Below are 17701 nucleotides of genomic sequence, written 5' to 3' on the forward strand. Positions count from 1 at the left end.
AAGTGATCGAGGGTAACAATGCAAGTAACATCGGAAAAGAACAAATCTAGGACTAGCGTGTCACATTACAGACACGCCTCCGCGTTGCGAGCCCACGCAGACTTTGAGAAGACTCCACCTCCAGGAACAATTTCATTGGAGCTCACCTGCCCGCTTGTCCCCGCCCGGGCTCCTCTTCCGCATGCGCACTACAGGCAAACCCTCTGGTCCCCGCCCGTCGCCTTCCCCACCCCCGAATTGCGAACTCGGATTGGTCCGTTTCATGGGTCCGCCCCTTGGATCCAACCAATGTAGAAGTCTCATCGGTGCTCCGCCCTGCCTGCCGGCAGTGTGCGGCAGCGTAGCTCGTAACCCGGGGCTGCAAGTGGGGATGGCGGCGTTTGCGGCGACTGCGGGCAGGCTGTTGGGGCTGCGTGCTGCGGGGACAGAGGCACGGTGGCGTCGGCTGCGAGGCGCGGGGCTGCGGCGGGCCTTGTTGCAGCCCGCCTCGGCCACTGGGGATGCGGCACAGAGGCGGCAGGTGGCTCACTTCACTTTCCAGCCCGACCCGGAGCCCCAGGAGTATGGTGAGCTTAGGGGCTGCCCTGTCTGCTCCTGGTGCAACCCAGACTCCCAGGCCTGTGGGCGCCTCGCCAGGGGTGTTACCCTGCTTGTGTCGGTGGCGACCGGCAGGCCGATCTCCTTGCAGCTCGGTGTAATTCTTTCCCTGCTTTCTGGAGCCACCCTACTTACAGGGTCTGACTGTAGTTTCCACCTCGCTCTGTTTTTGTGACTGTCCAACCCACGAGAGGCAGCCCCTCTAAACCCTCGAGTTGGGTGAGAGGGCATCCGCGGTCTGGAGAGGCGAGGTGGGGAGGGATGGTGTCCAGGGAACGCCTCCTTTTCTCATTTCTCCTTGCTTTCCCAGGCTTGGCCCTAGGTGTTGTCTCAGTTTGTCCGGAGCTGGGCCATTAACTACAGGCAGCGGTATTTAAAAGATAATTTTTTTCTTCTTTTTAAACTTTCTTTTATTGTTGTTGTTATTTGCTTTGGCAGAGAAGACGAAATGGAAGGACTAAGTAATTGAATTGATTTTCCCAAGGTCATAGAACAGGTTGTTCTTAGAGATGGGGAAGAATCCAGGTTTTCCATTTGAGCCTAGCAATGAGCCTGTGCTGGACTAGACTGCCATTTAGCCAAGGAGCAGTTAATTGATGAAAGTGACCAGAAGAGGAGGCCATCTAGCACTCTCATTGATAGGAAGGGCACGTAGCAAACTCCTCACTCTATGACAATTGCATGACTTTTACCATTTCTTCTGCAAGTTTTATGTGATCTCTGAAAGATCTAGCGTCTATTATCAGAACGTTGGAAACAATATGAGAACATTTACCTTTTCTTTGTCTGATAACTTCTCACATGTCAGAGTGATATTTTTGGAAGGGTGTCTTGTGAATAACAAGTGTGAACATACATTGAGTGCTTACCATAGGCAAGTACCGCGTTGAAAAACTTACATTCATTATTTCATTTGATACTTAGGACAACCTTTAAAGGTGAGTAACATTAACTGAGGTCTTGACATAGTTTGTCCAAGGTTACACAGATAAATTAGTGATAGCATCTGCTTTGGATTTTAATCATCCATATTCTAGAGCTTCCATTCTAAACAATGTGCTGTAATGCATATAGAAATAATTTACTAAGAGGTGTCACACTCTTGTGAAACAGCAGATGCCATGAAGGTGAGTAGCACTTTTTTTCTCACCAACAAGATGAACCTTGAATTCTGTCTTCAAAGCCGGAACTTTAGCCCAATACTTAAGGAATAGAATACAGCTCTTCTTAATCCCTTCACCCCCCCCCCCCACAACTGTGAAATTACTAAAGTCCAGGTAGAATGATAGTCATGTTTATATGTTTATCTTTATTACAAAAATAATAAACACATGTTAAGATAATTTGGATAATAGAAAAAAGTAAGAAAAAGTAATCTCACCATCCACTGCTGTTTGTAAATACTGCTAATGGCAAGGATGGATGGATGTATCTTCGCAGGCAGTTCCTTTCAGTTTAGTGGAATTAAATTACTCCACTAATAAAATTAGTGGAATTAAAGTTTCCTGTAACTGTAGTTTTAATACAAATACAATCTGCATTCTTTAATCAGAGGTATTTTCCCTTATTATTACATAGTTTTCATAACCTTCCTTAGAAGACAGTGTGTCCGTGGAGTAGAAACACTGTAGTTCAGTAGTTAAAATCTTGGCCTTAGAATCAGATCGTCCTAGGATTGGTTTTGGCCCTGCGACTGATGCCTTTGGACTACTCACTTACCCTCTCCAAGCTTCATTTTCTTTGTAAGTAGGTAGTTACTAATAATACCTTCTTCAAATGTTGCTATGAGGAGTAAAGACAATTGTGTACAATGTACACAAATCCAGTTTTGTCTGCCAAGCACTCATTTATTTATTTTTTTTAACATTTATTTTTGAGAGAGAGAAACAGAGCACGAGTTGGGGAGGGACAGAGAGAGTGGGAGACACAAAATCTGAAGTAGGCTCTAGTCTCTGAGCTGTCAGCACAGAGCCCAACCATGAGATCTCATGATCCATGAGATCATGAGCTGAGCCGAAGTCGGCACTTAACAAACTGAGCCACGCAGGCACCCCCAAGAAGTGCTCACTCATTAAGTAGAAACTTTTAATAATTACGGTTATGCTTTTGTTTATGCCTTTGTTTTATACTTCTGCAGTGTAAAAAACAATGTGGATAGAAACATTTGTGGATAGAAATGTTTCATGTATCTTATATGTATCTGAGATGATTTCTTTAGGAAATCTGAGGGATGAGATTTCTGACTCAAAGATAGGAACAGCTTAATGGATTTTTAATGCAGAGTTCAAATGATCAGTTTACTTCCATCTGTGTGTATAGGAGGGTGAATATTGGGTGTCAGGATAAAATCATGCTTGTGCTATGATACTGTGATTTATAAGAAGAAAAAATACTGGTCTTTCTTCCCCTTTCCTGGCACAGAGCTCCTAAAACCTTTGAAATTTCTTTTGATGAGAGTAATAAAGATGGCTTGTCATGCTGATGGTAATTTTTGGAAGGCTTCTAGTTCATCTAAAGATGGGAGCAGGTCACTAGAGGAATCAATTGTGTGATTAGAGGGTGGGACTGAAAGTCCAGACTCTCTGGCGTCTGGAGAGGGGAAAGGTTTTGGAGGTTGAATGAATTTAATCAATCTTGCCTATGTAGTGAGGCCTCCTTTGAAAACCAAAAAGGATGGGATTTAGAGAGCTTTGGGTTGGTGAATAGGTAGAGATTCAGGGATAGTAGCATGCTCAGAGAGCATGGGAGCTCCATGCCCTTTCCCCATACCTTGCCCTAAGCATCTCTTCCAGCAGGGCTGTTCCTGGGTTACATCCTTTTATATTAAACCAGTAATCTAGTAAGTAAAATATATCTGAATTCTGTGAGCCGTTCTAGCAAATTAATTGAACCCGAAGAGGGTGTTGGAACCTCCAATCTAGAGCCAGTCAGTCAGAAGCACAGGTGACGACTTGGACTTGCAGCTGGCTTCTGAACTGGAGGGTGGTCGCGGTCTGAACAAGGACTGAGCCCTTAACGGGTGGCATCCAACGCTGGCTCTAGGTAGGTAGTGTCAGCCTTGAGCTGAGTTGTGGGAGACTCAGCTCATGTTGCAGAATTGCATGGCTGTGTGTTCAGTCACACACACACACACACACACACACACACACACTGGATTTGGTATCAGAATTGTGTGTGTGCACACACGCTTGGATATTTTGGGCTAACCGCACTTTGTTTTATTATATATTTGTTTTATTTCTATTAAGGAACATTTACCAGATATTTATTTGCTAGATTTCTTTTTTTCTTATGAATTGGATGTTCCTTGTTTTTGCATATTGAAATATTTGTATGCCTAGTCATCTTTTTCTATCAATACTGATCCTATCTATCATTATTGAACAGCTGCTGTATTCCAGGTGTGTGGTAGACATCAGTCTATAATCCTTACAGTGAGCTCGTGACCTAGAGAGTATTATGCTCATTTTATAGATGAGAAAATTGAAGCTCAGAGATGTTAGTGGCCTGCCCAAGTCTGAGAAGTAGCAGGGCCCAAATATGTCTATCTTTAAAGCCTCCCATACTACTTTTGTGCTAATGTCTTGTATATTAAAGATATTAATGAAGATAGTAACTCTTTGCCTTTCATGTATGCTGCAAATAGGTTTATTTTTAAATTTTTGGTTAATTTGACACATGAAAGAGACTGCTTAAATAGAGTGATGGGCAAGGTTGACTCTGAGGAGGTGACATTTAAGCTTCACTGCGAGGAATGAAGACCAGGGTAGAACAGTCTTTTCCTGAAGGAATAAGGACAATAAATGACGAAATCCCTGAGGTGGGGTAAGCTTGTTCAGTGATGACTGGGAAAGCCACTGCGGTTGGTGGGGGGAGATAGGCAGTGCTCAGAAATCAAAGGTACACTGAAGAGTCCTCTTTTTGTGAGGGTGAAGGTCTTCTTTCCAGTATTAGAATTTGTAGAGAAGGGACCTATACAAGAGAGGTTAGAAAGCATAGGGTTTTATGAGGAATGAGGAGTAGTGAGTTTGTTTAGAGGAAAAGGGGGAGGGGTAGAAGTTAAGTTTGGAGAGCCAGAAGAAAGGTTGGGGGAGAGAAAAGATTGAATATGTCCAGTGTAGCTGACACTGCCCGGTGCGTTACACATAGGTTCGGATTTTATTCTGTGGGCTGTGGAGGGCCATTGATTGTTTGTAGGTAGAAGAGTGACTTGAGATGTGCTGGTGTGAGATCCTTGGGAGAGTTTATAGAATTGATTAGGATATTAAGAGGCAGAGATGTGAGAGGATATAATTGTTTAAACTTGGAGAATGTCAGTGGGCATAGTTGTGTATTTCGAAGGAATTGAGTAGATTTGGTGCTGTTTTGCTCGTGAGGGCTAAGGGAAATGGGTAGCTGAATGGTTGGTAGAGTAGTGGTATCACTGATACAAATGACGGATGCTGGAGGAGAGAAGCACATTTTTGAAGAGAGGATGACTTAGGTTTGGATGTGTGGATTGGATGTCTTAGTTCATTTGGGCTGCTGTAACGAAATACCATAGGCTGGTGGCTTCTAAACAACAGTAGTTTATTTTTCACAGTTCTAGAGGCTGGGAAGTCCAAGGTCATGGCATTGACAGATTCTCTGTCTGGTGAGGTCCTGCTTCCAGGTCCTTAGTCAGCTGTCTTTTCACTGTGACCTTGTATAGTGGAAGGACCGAGGGAGCTCTGTGGGGTCTCTTTCTAAGGGCACAAATCCCTTCCAGGAGGGCTCCATCTTCATGACCTAGTCATCATCCAAAGCCCCACTTCCAAGTACCATTATATCGGGGATGAGGTATCAACATATGAATTTTGGGCGGGGGGACACAAACATTTATCCTATAGCATTGAAAGTGTTGGCAGAATATAGCATCATGAGGTAGGCTCGTCTGAGTGCTACTGTGGCACCAAAACAACCATGTCAGAACTTGGGAACCTTTGAGACGAGACAATTCTCTCCATGTCTCTTTTCCCAGTCTTAGCAGAATTGCGCCCAATTGTGTCCTTCCTATTTTCTCTTCCTACTGTGTTTCCTGATACTTACTTTATCATTGCTCATCCAGACCTCTCCATGGCACTCCATCAAATGATAATGATGATGACAGCAGACACTATTATCAGAGGTCACCCGATACCAAACACTATTCTGAGTGCCTTACCTGTAGCAATTCATTTAATCCTCATATAACAGTGCTGTGACAGATATTCTGTTTCCCATATTTTACAGTAAAGAAATTTAGATATAAAGAGGTTAAACTCTACTTTTTGACACTTGGGTGATGGGTATTAAGGAGGGCACTGGTTGTGATGGGTCCTGGGGGTTTTATTGGAATGATGAATCACTAAACCCTATACAGGAAGCTAATATGACACTGTAGATAGCTCACTGGAATTTAAATATAAACCTGGAAAAAAACAACCCCAAACTTCCCCAGGTGGGACTATCTGTACGAGGTGAAGCCAGACTTCATTTTGAGTCGTCTGCTCAGTTTGCTCTAAGAGGCCATGCCCCTGAGTGCTCCACCATGCTGTCTCTTGCATTTGTACAGTTTCTTCACACCACACTTTGCTCCCTCTTAACCCTACCTTAAACCTGGCTTTCCCCAAATTTGCTGCATCTTTTGCATCTCATTTGGACAGAGACTCCTGTCCCCCCCGCCCTTTTTTTTTTTTTATTACTGTTATTTACCCACCTTCAAGTTTCTTTACTTATTGTCCAGGAATGTGCTTGATAGTTTCTCACCTCATCCCCTCACCTTTTTTTCATTTCCAGTGTCCCACATATTGATTCATTAATTCTATACACTATTCAGTACGCACCCAGGTAAGTAAGGTCACAATCTGTCAGCATACACTGTCATTATAGTATTATTCACTGTATTTCTTCTGCTCTATTTTTCATCCCATCCGCACTCCATTTCTGCCATCATTTGGGACATTGTAACTTTCTAGAGGCAATATTGCAAGGAAGCTGAGAGCTGGGGTCCTTGAGTCAAACGTGCCTAAATCTGGACCTCACTTTGCAACTTAGCATTGTGAGGTTGGCCATGTGTGTGAGTCTTCATAAGCTTTCTTTCCTTCATCTGTCCTGCTTCAGAGTATTGCTGGGTGGAAGGGCGGGGGGGGGGACTCAGTAGGATAAGGCGCGTACTGGTACCTGGTACTGGTTGTGCTAGATTCGGTCTCCTGATTCTAGAGTAGATGCTTCTATATATTTGACATTTGATAGTAATCTCGCACAGTTCTCACACTGGCCCTATACATTAGATATTATCCCCATGTTATGGAGGAGGCAGACGAATGTTATGGTTAAGTAACTTTCCTAATGGCCTAACAGATTCCAGGCCAGGCCTGCAAAATTATGCCAATGTGTGCACTGCCTTCATTGCTCTGTGTTGCTCCCCAAGAACACATCTGGGCCTCTCCCTGCCCCTGATTTTTTTTTTAATTTTTTAATTTTTTAATTTTTTATTTTTAATTTTTTAATTTTTTAATTTTTTAATTTTTATTTATTTTGAGAGAGAGAGAGAGCATAAGTGAGGGAGGGTCAGAGAAAAGGAGAGACAGAATCCCAAGCAGATTCCACACCATCAGCGCAGAGCCCAATTCAGGGCTTGAACCCACGAACAGCGAGATCATGACCCAAGCCAAAGTCAGACGCTTAACTGACTGAGCCATCCAGATGCCCCACCATTGCCCCTGATTTTAGGCATTGTGTGTGTGTAGGTTTCTTTATTCATTCTTTGCATTTTAATTTTCTCCTGGATGCCAAACTTTGTGCTAAGTACTTCTCACAAAACACAAATGTGGATATGGACCTGTCCTCATGGAATTTGAAGTCTGATGGGGGACATGGACAAAATATAGCAAGTAAATGCATACTTAAATCAATCCCAATTGCAATAAATGACTTATAAGACATGTTCAGGTGCTAGGAAAGAGAACAATAGAGATCTAACCAGGCCCCTAAGAAGAGGTAGTATTTAACCAGCTTCTAAGCAATCAGGAAGGGGTATCCAAGGAGGTGTGAAGGAGGGGTCAGGCAGAGGACCCAACATGCGTGAAGGTGCTGATGTAGCAGGGAGCTTGGTTTGGTGGAACTGAGAGAAGACTCAGGTGGTGAGCCTTGGGGACAGTGGTACACAATGGGACTTTTATAGTGGACAGGGATGAAATCAAGCAGGGCTTTGTGGACATAGTGAGGTGTAGGGCTTTATTCCAGTGCAGTCAGAGAACTTTTAAGGATTTTGAGCAGAGGAGTAATGTGACATGCCTTGCTTTTTAGGACTTATTATAGCAGCTCTTTGATGAATGAGGGATGAAGGAGTAGAAGTGAGGAGGTGGTACTCTGGACTGAATTTGTCATTCTCCCTCCCCTCATTCCTATGTTGAAGCTCTAATCCCCGGTGTGATTGTATGTGGAGATCGGGTCCTTGGGAGGTAATTAGGTGATGAGGGTGGAGGCTTTGTGATTGGGATTAGAACCCTTATAAGAAAAGACACAAGAGAGATTCTCTCTCTACCTTGCAAGGATACAGCAAGAAGATAGCCTTCTGCAAACTAGAAAGAGGGTTTTCTTCAGCAACTAACCTTGATCTTGGACTTGCCAACCCCCAGAACATTGAGAGATAAGTTTCTGTTGTTCAAGCCACACAGTCTGTGTGGTATTTTGCTATAGAAGCTAGAGCTGACTAAGGCTATTTGGAGGTGTTTTCAGAAACAGGAAAGACATGCTGAGTTCTGGAATTAGGACATGGTTGGTAGTACTAGACTTTAAGCTATATGTTGGAAGTAATCTATTTGGAAGCAGGATTGGATGGATTGAGTATAAGGAATGAATAAAAAGAAGACATTCAAGGATACTTCCTCAACTTCTGGCCTGGATGCTTGGATGGAGGATGGTGCTGTTTGCTAAGATGCAAAAGACTGGTCTTGGGAGAAGACACGAAGCCTTTGGTGAGCTTACTGAGTTAGAAAAACCTGACACTGGAGTGGGAAATTGGTGGTAGTTGGATATAAGTCAGGAATTCAGAGGAGGAGTCTGAATTAGAGATACTCATTTGGGAGTGGCCAGCATACAGAAGAGTTTAACAAGCATTTAGAGACTGAGGAGAGAAGTTTCGAGCTAAAGGGAGGGAAACAACTGTAGTTTGTCATACCATGACATGAGTTCCCCGGTGTCCTGAGATGGGGACCCCGGGCTCCTAGCCATAGTCTCTGTAGCTTTAAGGCTTTCTTAGGTCCTTCCAATTTTGGCCTCTGGCGGCAGTCCACTCCCCCTTTACTGGCACCTTAAAGGGCATTTGTGTTTGTAGATCATTTATATCTTAATATAAAAGGTCCTGTCCCTCATATTTGGATACTTATGAAACTTACTTTATGGGTTAGAGTTTGGGAAACCTCGTAACAAGGATTAGAGTGGGTTAGAGGTACATACTTGGCACATAGAAAGAAAGGGGTTCCTGATGAACAGGCATCTGGAGGGGTAGAAAAAGTTTTGTTGAGAGAAAATAGGTAGTTTCTTAGGCATCTTTCCATTTCACAGTGTGGTTAATGCCAGATTATCCCACTAAAACCATCCATCATGCTTCAACAAGCATATACTGATTGCCATGTTTGTGTTAGACACTAATTACTGAGGTTTCTAAGGGATATGACATGAAAATGTTGTACGTGTATACCAAAGACGAGGCAGCTTAGAGAAGGGCCAGTGCTGAATGTGCTGGCAGAAACTTTGGCTTCTGGAAGTAGACCTTAACTTTCCATATCATAGCTGTGTATTTTAAAAAAATGTTTATTTATTTTGAGAGAGAGAGAGAGAGAGGACGTGAGTGGAGGGAGGGACAGAGAGAGAGGGAGAGAGAATCATAAGCAGATTCCGTACTTAGAGCACAGAGCCTAACACAGGGCTTGATCCCACAAACTGTGATGACTTGAGCTGAAATCGAGAGTCAGATGCTTAACCAACTAAGCCACCCAGGTGCCCCCATAGCTGTGTGTTTTTATTTGTTCAGGATCTAACTACAAACACACTTCCTCTTAAACATGCCCTGCTGTTGACCTGACTTATTCCTAGAGACTGCTCCTTGAGCATTCATTTGCCCTTTATGTCTTAGATGCTCTAGCTCTGTGGAAGGCTTCTCTCTTCAATGCTACCACATACTGAATAGTTATTCACAATAACTGAAGATGCCATTGCAGTCTCACTTCTGCCTCATTCCCCTTCTCCTGTAGTCTAACTTTGAATTGTAATGTTGGTAGGTATTTTATCCTATTGTATTTTTCTCTTTAAATGGTTGATTAGCTTAACTGACTGAGCCACCCAGGTGCCCCTACACTGTTGGTGGGAATGTAAACTGGTACAGCCCCTCTGGAAAACAGTGTGGAGGTTTCTCAAAAAATTAACAATAGAACTCCCCTATGACCCAGCAATAGCACTGCTAGGAATTTACCCAAGGGATACAGGAGTGCTGATGCATAGGAGCACTTGTACCCCAATGTTCATAGCAGCAATCTCCACAATAGCAAAAACATGGAAAGAGCCTAAGTGTCCATCAATGGACGAATGGATCAAGAAGATGTGGGTTTATCTATACAATGGAATACTACATGGCAATGAGAAAGAATGAAATTTGGCCATGTGTAGCAACATGGATGGACCTTGAGGGTGTTATGCTGAGTGAAATAAGTCAGGCAGAGAAGGACAAATATCATATGTTTGCACGTATGGGAGGATTAGGAGGAACTTAATGGAGGACCATGGGGGAGAAGAAGGGGGGAGATAGTGGGAGAGAGGGAGAGAGGCAAACCATGAGAGACTCTTGAATGATGAGAACAAACTGAGAACTGATGGGTGTAGGGGGGGAGGGGTGAAATGGGCATGGAGGGGGACACTTGTGGGGATGCGCACTGGGTGTTACATGGAAACCACCTTGACGATAAACTATTTGTAAAAATAAATAAATAAATGGTTGATTAGCAATTTACTTTGTAGATTTTATCTTTATTGAGCAGGCCTCATAAGTTCATTTGTTCAGTCATTCATTCCCCAAATATTTTTTGAGCATCTGCTACATGTCAGACATTGTCATGAGCACTGAGCATATACCGCTGATCAAAAACAGATTAAGAGTTCGTGACCTCTTAGGGCTTATGTTCTCTTGTGTTTCTTATATTCCGCTAACCCTGCATTACTTGCTACTGTATCTTTGCAGCAGTAATGATGGCCTGTTTTTTCACATGCTCTGCTTAGGATAATTTCAAGAGAGCAGTTCACTTCCGGCTCTAAAGCTGTGTCTTACCAATGCGTGCCCATTAGCTTGTATCCTTGTTTAGGGAAATTGCACTGTTGTGTATATTTTTGTTTTGTTATAACTTTTTCCCTGGGAAAGAAGAGATGTCAGTCTGGCTTAGCAGCCATTACTAATATTGGTAGTTGCATGATTGAGCAGCAGTGTTGAATAATGTTTTAGCACTCATAGTTAGATGTGTTACAGGTACATCCTTTGTCATGATGGCACATAGGCCTATGTTATCAATGGTCTTTAACATGTAGGAGAATAAGTAATTCTAAAGGAAATAAATATTTAAAATGATCCTACCTATGAATAATTTGTGATTTCTTCCTGGCACGTTCACAGACCATACTGCCACTTTAAAAATAATTGGAAGTAGATGTTACTGTATTAAAATTATTGAAATCTTTTAAAAGCATCTAGTAGAATAGCAGTTAATCTAAACCCCTAAAATTTTGAATCTATTTGAAAAAGTATTCAGAAGTGGAAGTTTTTGTGCTTACATCGAAATAAAACCCTTAAATACTCTTACTTATCAATTGTTTTCATACTAGATGAGTAAATTCTTTGTGGTAATTAAGCAATACTTTCCAGATTTATTTGGTGTGTTTTTATTGTTTAAGTCTTTGCTTTTTTTGCACTTAAAATTTGTTGAATAGAAATGAAATAAGATGTCTTGGATGCATTCAGGATTAATTCAGATGGCCAGCATGCTTGAAATAAATGCCACCTTAGATGTTTAGGCATTTTTATCCCTCTTAGATTCTTAGCCATGAAAATCATAATAGAAAAACAAATCTGACTTTAGGAAATGTGTGAAATGGGAGAAAGAATGGGAAAGTTTGCTCTAAACCATTATCATCTGATGCTGGGTACCAATAAACACTATTAAAGAGTTTTTATAGAATGGAGAAGGATTTAAGGCAAGCATCTATTAAATGATATAGTCTTAGCCTGAAGAAAAATAAATTTTGAGGTCATCACGGACATATGTGGATTTTATATCCTTTGGCTTATGTAGCGTGAGAGTACTTTACTTTCTTGAATGGATTCCTATTATCCCCACCAAAAGTAAGAGTAGAAACAGGCGTTTATTCTTGGCACAGATGGCAGCCTGCTGAGGTTTGAGTGGGTGTTGCCAAGACCTGAAGCCTGGTCATTCAGCAGTGTGGAAGGGGTCAGAGAGATGTCTTTGGTCACAGCAGGTTGAGTCAGAGGGTTGGGTGTCGGTGGATATTGGAAGATGGAAGGTGTCCTAGATCAGAGCCTGCTGTGGATCCAGGCTGGGCTTGGGATGAAGATGAGTCTCCAGGAAAAGGGTAAGTGACCAGCTTGTGTCACAACCACAGGGTTGATGTCAACAGCAGTAGCTGTTGTGACCCACACTGTGAATTAGACCTTGGTTTTTGGGACACACCAGGCTACCGAGAAGTTCAGAGGTTAGATGGGACAGTAGTCAGGGAAATTAGCAGGTGTTCAAGGGATTTGCTATCAGCGTGGCTGGCTATGGGTGAAAATGAAGATGGCCTATGGATTAGAGAAGATTCAGGAGAAGCCTCTCTCCATCCTGAAGAGTGCTTTTGTAGAGGAGCTGACCTAAAGTTCTGAGATATCTGTGGGTCCTGGGCAGCACCAAGACTTAAAGCTCTCAAGTAATGATGTTTCTGAGTTTCAACATTTGGAACTTTATTAAACAAAGTTTTCTACCATTCAGAATAATGCCACAGTCAAGATGAAGGTCACGGACAAAGTGCAGATTCTAACAATAAATAGCTCATATTTGTTCAACACTTACTGTGTTAGGCACTTCTAACTGCTTTACATGTATTGTCCTATTTAACCATCCTGTCTACCTCTTTAGGAAGAAGTTGGCTTGCAGAGATTCTACTTGAGCAGTGAGACAGTAGGAAGGACCGAGTCTGGTGTGTCGAGGCATGGGAGTATATATAGTATTCTCTAAACACTAGCAAGTTCTGAGTACTGAAGTTTATCATTAGCCTTCTTCATTGTCTTATGGCCCATGACCATTTGCTCTTACTGGAATATTTAACACATGCCTTGAGTCACATGTATTTGTCAGGGCTTATATTCTTCTTCTTTTTTTTTTAATGTTTATTTATTTTTGAGAGAGAGAGAGAGAGAGAGAACGAAAGCATGAGCGGGGAAGTGGCAGAGAGAGGGAGGCACAGAATCCGAAGCAGGCTCCAGGCTCTGAGCTATCAGCACAGAGCCCAATGTAGGGCTTGAACTCATGAACCTCGAGATCATGACCTGAGCTGAAGTGGGATGCTCAACTGACTGAGCCACCCAGGCGTCCCTAGGGCTTGTTTTCTCAACACGTGTCCAAAATATCATCCCAGACCACTTTTACTCTGGCTAGTTCTCTTTTCTGGCTTTTATTTATTATCTGCACACACTTGGTGACTTGATTATATTTATTTTTCCCTTTTTTTATACTTTATTTTTTAATTGTTTGATACGTGAAAATTTTGTTTCGTGGTCAAGCACCGAAGTCTGTATTGCTTTTGTATTTTCCACAGAACCAGCATCATAGTGAATAATCCAATAAATTCACATGGTATATTCTATACTTTCCTTTGTATGTTGATTTTAAGCATGTTGTAATCAACTGTTAAGAAACTAGTTGTTTTTAATATATTTTACAATGTAGGAAATATTCTTATTTTTTTTAAATTTTTACAGGGCAAACTCAGAAAATGAATCTTTTCCAGGCGATAACAAGTGCCTTGGATAACTCATTGGCTAAAGATCCTACTGCAGGTAAAATTCCTTTGTGCTTGAATATGGTAGTTGTGTTAATTCAAATAAAAAATTTGCTGGAAATATTGAGTCTGGAGTTCAATGGTTAACATTATATCTACCTGAAATTTTTTAAAAAGATCTGACCAAATGATTAAAGTTAATATATCAAATTATGCTGTTAACACACTTTTTAAATCAATTCATGGTGAATTAGTTCTCATGTATATGTAACATCTTTAAGTCAACTTTTTCCCATAGTCTGTGTGGTTCTGATATTATACTAATACTTTCTGGATTAATACCTACTGGGGACTTCTGTTTCTCCAGCATTTAGGAAAAAATGGGAAGTATCACTTCATTCAGATTTATGAATCTGTTTATGAAATGAAGATTTGATTCCATGCTTTCCTCTGAAATACATTTAAGTAATAGGATTTTTTGGAAGTAACTTTAATATTTATAAATAACCAGCTCATCAGATTTAATCATTGATACAAAAACAGTTGTCCTGCTTTATGTTTTCTAAATTTGATTGACTTTACTTATATGTATTAGTATATGTAAGTATATATACACTTAGTATACCTTGGGGTTCCACTTGAAAATCCCTAGTGTTTTAAATTAATTTTTAAAAATGTTTTATTATTTATTTATTTATTTAAAAAATTTTTATGTTTTTTATTTATTTTGGAGAATCAGAGAGAGACAGTGCGAGCAGGGGAGGGTCAGAGAGAGAGGGAGACATAGAATCCGAAGATAGGCTCCAGGCTCTGAGCTAGCCGTCAGCGCAGAGCCCGATGTGGGGCTCGAACCCATGAACCATGAGATCATGACCTGGGCCAAAGTTGGACACTTAACAAAGTGAGCCACCCAGGCGCCCCTATTATTTATTTTTGAGACAGAGACAGAGTATCAGCGAGGAAGGGGCAGAGAGAGAGGGAGACACAGAACCTGAAGCAGGCTTCAGGCTCTGAGCTGTCAGCACAGTTGTGAGATCATGACCTGAGCCAAAGTCCAACGCTTAACTGACTAAACCATCCAGGTGCCTCTGAAAATCCCTAGTTTTAAGGTCAAGTGAAGAATGGATTATTTGTTAGGAGAAAGTAAGCGCTACAGTAGTGGATGATTAGATTTTGCTTTGTTTCAGTGCCGTCTGAGAATGATCTTGAGTAAATAATGGGGTGAATTGTTCCCTTGAGGTTCACAAAGCTGGTCAGGTGCATTAATAGGAATAGAATTCAGCTCTTTGAACACCCATTTTTATCTTCTTTGCCTTGCTCACTTTGTCCCACCATACTTGCCTCCTTCCACATGGTTTAAGTGCTTTTCCTGTTTGTGACTGTTCTCTCAGCTTGGAATGCTTTTCCTTCAGCCCTTCAGATTGTTTCCTTTCACTGTATACCATGTCTGAAAGAAAACCACTGGCCAGGCACTCAGGAGCCTGAAGTGTGAGTCATAGTTCTGCCTCTAGCTTTCTTTCTGACTTGTCAAGTTACCGTACTACTTCTCTGGCTTCATTTTCTTCAAGGGTTAAACAAGATGACATCCTAGATCGGTGGTTCCTAACCAATTGGAGTGATTTTAATCCCCCTTCCTCCTCTCATGTTTAACAATGTCTGCAGACACTTTTGGCTGTCAGGACTGTGTGTGTGGGGAGGGCAACTGTCATCCCCGGGGTAGGGAGCAGTTGCTGCTGTGTATCTACAATGCACAGAACAGGCTGTTACAACAAAAGAATTATCCAGGCCAGAATGTCAGTAATGTTGAAGTTTCAAAACCCTATTTTATTTGATTTTATTTGTTTATTTTTTAAATAGTTTATTGTCAAGTTGGTTTCCACATAACACCCAGTGCTCATCCCCACAAGTGCCCTCCCCAATGCCCATCCCCCCCTTCCCCTGTCTCCTACCCCCATCAGCCCTCAGTTTGTTCTCAGCATTCAAGAGACTCTCATGGTTTGCCTCCCTCCCTCTCCCCCACTATTTTTCCCCCCTTCTCCTCCCCCATGGTCCTCCGTTAAGTTCCTCCCAATCCTCCTAAACGTGAAAACATATGGTAGCTGTCCTTCTCTGCCTGACTTATTTCACTCAGCATAACACCCTCAAGGTCCATCCATGTTGCTACACATGGCCAGATTTCATTCTTTCTCATTGCCATGTAGTATTCCATGGTATAGATAAACCCACATCTTCTTGATCCATTCGTCCATTGATGGACACTTAGGCTCTTTCCATGTTTTAGCTATTGTGGAGAGTGCTGCTATGAACATTGGGGTCCATGTGCTCCTATGCCTCAGCATTTCTGTATCCCTTGGGTAAATTCCTAGCAGTGCTATTGCTGGGTCATAGGGGAGTTCTATTGTTAATTTTTTGAGGAACCTCCACACTATTTTCCAGAGGGGTCAAAACCTTATTTTAAACCTTTAATCCATTTGTTTTCTGATTTAAAATGTAAACATTGAAAATTACTTATTTTTCATTGTTAGTATCATTTAGGGCTTATCAAATAAAATATGTCCTTTAAACATTGTTTTTCAGTAATATTTGGTGAAGATGTTGCCTTTGGTGGAGTCTTTAGATGTACTGTTGGTTTGCGAGACAAATATGGTAAGTTAGCATCTTTATATATGAATAGTATTCCTGTATAGCTTTTATTTAAATATCTTGAAAATATGGGGTATGCCTATTGAATTGTTTGCCATATCTTTATTGTAAAGATAGTTATTGGTTTTGTTTTGTTTTGTTTTCCAATTTCACAGTCATCCACAGAATCCTTTGGTCTATAGTTCTTTGAATGTGTATTTGTTTTAAAGGATATTTTAATTTTTTTAATGTTTATTTATTTTTGAGAGAGAGAGAGACACAGAGCATGAGCAGGGGAGGGGCAGAGAGAGAGAGGGAGACACAGAATCCGAAGCAGGCTCCAGGCCCTGAGCGGTGTGGGGCTTGAACTCAAACTGCAAGATCATGACCTGGGCTGATGTAGGACACTTAACCGATTGAGCCATCCAGGCATCCCTCTTTCAGTGCGTTCTAACTGTAGCATCCCTCTGACCTGGTTCATATCTCACATATTATAGATGCCAAAATAATCTTCATTAAATGTACTGTTTATTATGTCATTCAAATCCAGGAAGCTTTGATCCTTTAGCCAATTTCAATTCCATTCCCTCTAGTTCAAGATTCTGCCCGATTAGTCTCTGTTAATAGATTTCATCTTTTATTACCTGTGTTAATCACGGTTCTCCAGAGAATTAGAAGTATTAGGATATATCTGTGTAGCTATATCTATATATGTGTGTGTATATAGGTATTATGTATGCATCTATATCTATTTGTATGTATACGTACCTCTATATATTTATAATCTATATCCATACCTGTATCTGTATGCCTACACGTATATCTGTATTGAGAGAGAGAGTCATTTATTTTGTAAGGAGCTGGCTCACACAGTGAGGGGGCTCGCAAGCCTGAAATCTGCAGGGTACGTCAGCAAGCTGGACACCTCGGCTGGGTTTCTGTGTTGCAGTCTTCAGGCTGAATTTCTTCTTGTATGGGAAACCTGCCTTTTCTCCTAAGGCCTTTAAATAATTGGGTGAGGCCCATCCATATTATGAAGAGTCACCTGCTTCACTGAAAGTCTACTGATTTAAACATTATTCACATCTAAAAAATACTTTCATAGTAATACCTATGCTGGTATTTGACCAGATAATTGGGCAGCATACTTAGCCAATTTGATCCATAAAATTAACCATCCCATTATGCTCTCACTTGTTTTACCTTGGCTGCTCTGTGCCTTTTGCTTGGCATGTGATTGATTTCTGCCTATTGCTTTCACTCACTCCTTTTGACTCAGATTTCAAACTGTTAGAGAGCATTTGGGCCGATCCCAGCATCCCTTCCCCTTCCCCCGCCCTGACTTGCTGTGTAAGGAATGTATTTCAACTCCTTATTGTTAGGGGTGACTTTGAAGTGATTTGACTTTTCATTTCTTCTCTGAGTCTTAACTAATCTGGAA

General features: G+C 41.5%; 1 protein-coding gene across 3 annotated transcripts in view; it reads left to right on the forward strand.

The window, feature by feature from the left end:
• Window positions 1-350: 350 nt before the first annotated feature.
• BCKDHB (branched chain keto acid dehydrogenase E1 subunit beta) overlaps window positions 351-17701 on the forward strand; it is a 213642-nt gene continuing 196291 nt past the window's right edge. For 2 of the 3 annotated variants that reach the window (XM_039221167.1, XM_039221168.1), the window contains exons 1-3: window positions 351-566; window positions 13619-13696; window positions 16216-16284. In XM_039221167.1, the coding sequence (XP_039077098.1) occupies window positions 371-566; window positions 13619-13696; window positions 16216-16284 (343 nt within the window). In that variant the 5' untranslated portion in view covers window positions 351-370. Of the gene's footprint in view, window positions 567-12335; window positions 12568-13618; window positions 13697-16215; window positions 16285-17701 lie in introns of those variants that run through there. The other variant, XM_039221169.1, reaches the window with a different exon arrangement.

This window comes from Hyaena hyaena, unplaced genomic scaffold (genome assembly GCF_003009895.1).
Source record: "Hyaena hyaena isolate Hyena2069 unplaced genomic scaffold, ASM300989v1 scaffold_952, whole genome shotgun sequence".
Lineage (NCBI taxonomy): Eukaryota > Metazoa > Chordata > Mammalia > Carnivora > Hyaenidae > Hyaena > Hyaena hyaena.